The sequence below is a fragment of the Porites lutea genome, chromosome 5, assembly GCF_958299795.1.
Source record: "Porites lutea chromosome 5, jaPorLute2.1, whole genome shotgun sequence".
Taxonomy (NCBI): domain Eukaryota; kingdom Metazoa; phylum Cnidaria; class Anthozoa; order Scleractinia; family Poritidae; genus Porites; species Porites lutea.
The window spans coordinates 8128515-8131331 of NC_133205.1; the positions used below are offsets into that span (position 1 = coordinate 8128515).

Genomic DNA, 2817 nt, shown 5'->3' on the forward strand with positions numbered 1-2817 from the left:
AAAAGAATTGTCAAAAAAAGAAATCAAAATTCAAGGGAGTCCAAAAACAAAAGAAAGTGCCCATGGAACTGGCGAGAAACGCTGCTACTGAAATCGCGTTTGTCGGTGAAGATGATGTTGTGAGTAAACAGATTCCACCGCCTGCTGCTTCGGCTTCTCTGAGAAAAATTGGTGCTGAATACACAGAAAGCTCTTCCGATGAAAGTATAGATCCAAAAGGTGAGATACCAGAAGGATACCGTCTTGTGTCCATGGATAGTCTCAAAGAATTTGCAAGAAGGATTCATTCAAATTCGCAATGTGCTTCCGGTGAGATCATCATTTTCAGTTATTTTTACTTTCGCAATTCTCATAGTATATATTATAAAACGTGCTTCTATTGTTGCTGTTGTCGTCCGGCGTCGTCATCACTTAGTTATTTTCTTTATTGTTGTTGTTGCAGGCCATCTAGAACTTCGAGAAATAAGCACAAACCGATTTGGCCTCAGCAGCAGCATATATGCTATTTGTGATGACTGCGGTCTGACGGAATTTCTGGGTACTGGTGAACATAATTCCTTAGACAACGGCCCTAGAACTGTGCAAGGGAAGGATGTAAATCGCCGAGTGGTTTATGCTGCCAGCGAAATGGGGTTTGGCACGTTGTCTTCCAGGCTTTATACCCAAAAATGCAAATGAGTCTGTGAATTCATTAGTGTGGATTAGGTGCCCAAAGCACAATTGGCATGGTAAGGGCTGGGTTAGCTGTTGGGGCTCACACCAGAAAGGAAAGCAGCAGAAGAGACTCTGGGCGAATTATAAAGGCTGAAAAAAGTATCCAGGATCTGCGTAAAAAATACAGAGTTGCTCGCAGGCAAGCAAAGCAAAGAGACGAGGAACAACAGCGATAAAAGGAGGGCACAACATACGGTGCCGGTGCTTTCAATGAACTGACTGTTGCCACAGAACCAGCAAGAAAGAGAAAAAAGAGATAGAAATCGTGATTTATATCTAAAAAATGATGTGCTGATACTGCAATGAGGCCTACTTTTACTAATTTACTAGTGGTAGCTTCCTGTAGTGAATGTTACACTGCTGATTTTGCTTGCCAAATTTTAAGCTGCATTTTTCTCAAAAAGGCATTTTGGCGGAGTTTTTTTATGCCCCCTTAGATTTTTATTCTTTGGTTTTATCCGTTTTCTACCAAATTTGGCTCAGTTACTTATGAAAGGCTGTTCTACAAACCTATTGAGGCTTTTTTATTTTTGATGAATACAGTTGATGATATTCCGGGTTGAACTTTTTACAAACTTATGCCGTTGCTATGGCAACATAAGTTGCTGAAAACCGAAATCGCTCAATAGGTTTGTAGGAGAGTGTGTGTAGTGTTATTGTGAGAAATATCATGGTTACTTTGTAAATAGAAAAGAAAAAAAAGTATGGGGGCATGAAATTGGTGGAAAAAAGCCTCCATGAAGAACTTGGTTAATAATTAACCATAAATTTGCTTATCATGGGATGTAAACCATATGCCACATTAGACTGTGGGCTGGTCTATTTGCATGAAAAATTCTATGAAGATACATAAAATAGCTGGTGTTTTATGTGCTTTACAATCTGTGACAAATTTGGGCTCAAAATGTAACCAGACTCCCCCCTTAAGGACAGTTTTTCATTTCCCAATCGAACAGTAAAAAGGAAATCCAAAAACAGATATCCCAGCGTTTAAATCCGTTTTCGGATTTCGCGTTCGATTACAAATCCGAAATCCGGATTTTAAAATCTAAATCCAGATTTCCTAATCGAACGCACCCTTTGACTTTGTGTCCCAGAACAATGAACCGATGGCCATTTTGGTGTACCAAACCATTCCTGTGGGAGATGAACATTTTTGCCATTTAAAGCTTTCTTTTGTTCCAATAAATTTGCATAGCTGATCGCCACGTGATTAAAATGCTCCACATGAAAAGTGCTCGTGCCTTTTAGGGGAGCCCCCTTCAGAAATTTAGAGGGGCTTTTGCATCCAATCAGGGCAGGGCAAATTTGAGAAAGGATTATTGTTATTGCAAAATGTCATAATAAAGAGTATTTATTTACACATAGTAGTGTCCAAATCTACATTTGAATTGTGCCAATCATCAGTAAGTAGAGGAAGAAAATTTTGTTTTAGAGCCAGAGTGAACAAAAACTTGAAATATGAACGACATAGGTATCTTCTACACATAAACAGGTGAGACAATCTAGTTTTATGAACTTACTCTCTAAACTTATGGCTTACTGTTACCGCAGTTCAAGACTCGCTCATTTGTTTTTAGAGTGAAGTGTCAACTTCTGGCCTAGCGTCAATTTTTCCACTTGGAAAAAGGATTTTGATGGTTATTAGCAGCAAATAACTGCAAAGATTTGTTAAGTAACGATTTTCGTTCCAGAAAACGGCATTCGCTTCGATCAACGCGACCCAAAACTTAGTGACCGTTTGGAGTTCACAAATGAAAATAAATTGTAGTCACAAAAAAAGCGAACCAGATCACCTTCAGTCTCATAGAAGACCATCCCGTTGGATGTTATTTACTTCCCCTTTGGTGACGCCTTCACGTGTATACAGCTTTATAAAAGGAACGTACAAGAACTGAAACTTGTTTACAGAGGGAAAAATGCAAGTATTAAAAAAATATTATTTCGGCCGGCTTAACTTCCTGCCGAGTATATGTTTACAATCGAGGATTTTTCCCTGCCTCGACCTGCCTTTGTCAATGAAAACCGTGTCTGCCTATTTCAATGATATATTGTTAAGTTGTGTCTTGGGTCATGCATTAAGCTTGGAGTTCAATTTGAAAA

At 38.9% G+C, this 2817-nt stretch overlaps 1 protein-coding gene across 1 annotated transcript in view; it reads left to right on the top strand.

Moving 5' to 3' along the window:
- LOC140937127 (uncharacterized) overlaps positions 1-1595 on the top strand; it is a 1797-nt gene extending 202 nt beyond the window's left edge. Inside the window, exons 1-2 of the mRNA XM_073386658.1 lie at positions 1-309; positions 443-1595. The exon at positions 1-309 is cut by the window's left edge and continues 202 nt beyond it. Of these exons, the coding sequence (XP_073242759.1) occupies positions 1-309; positions 443-678 (545 nt within the window). The 3' untranslated portion in view covers positions 679-1595. The remainder of the gene's footprint in view (positions 310-442) is intronic.
- Positions 1596-2817: the final 1222 nt, after the last annotated feature.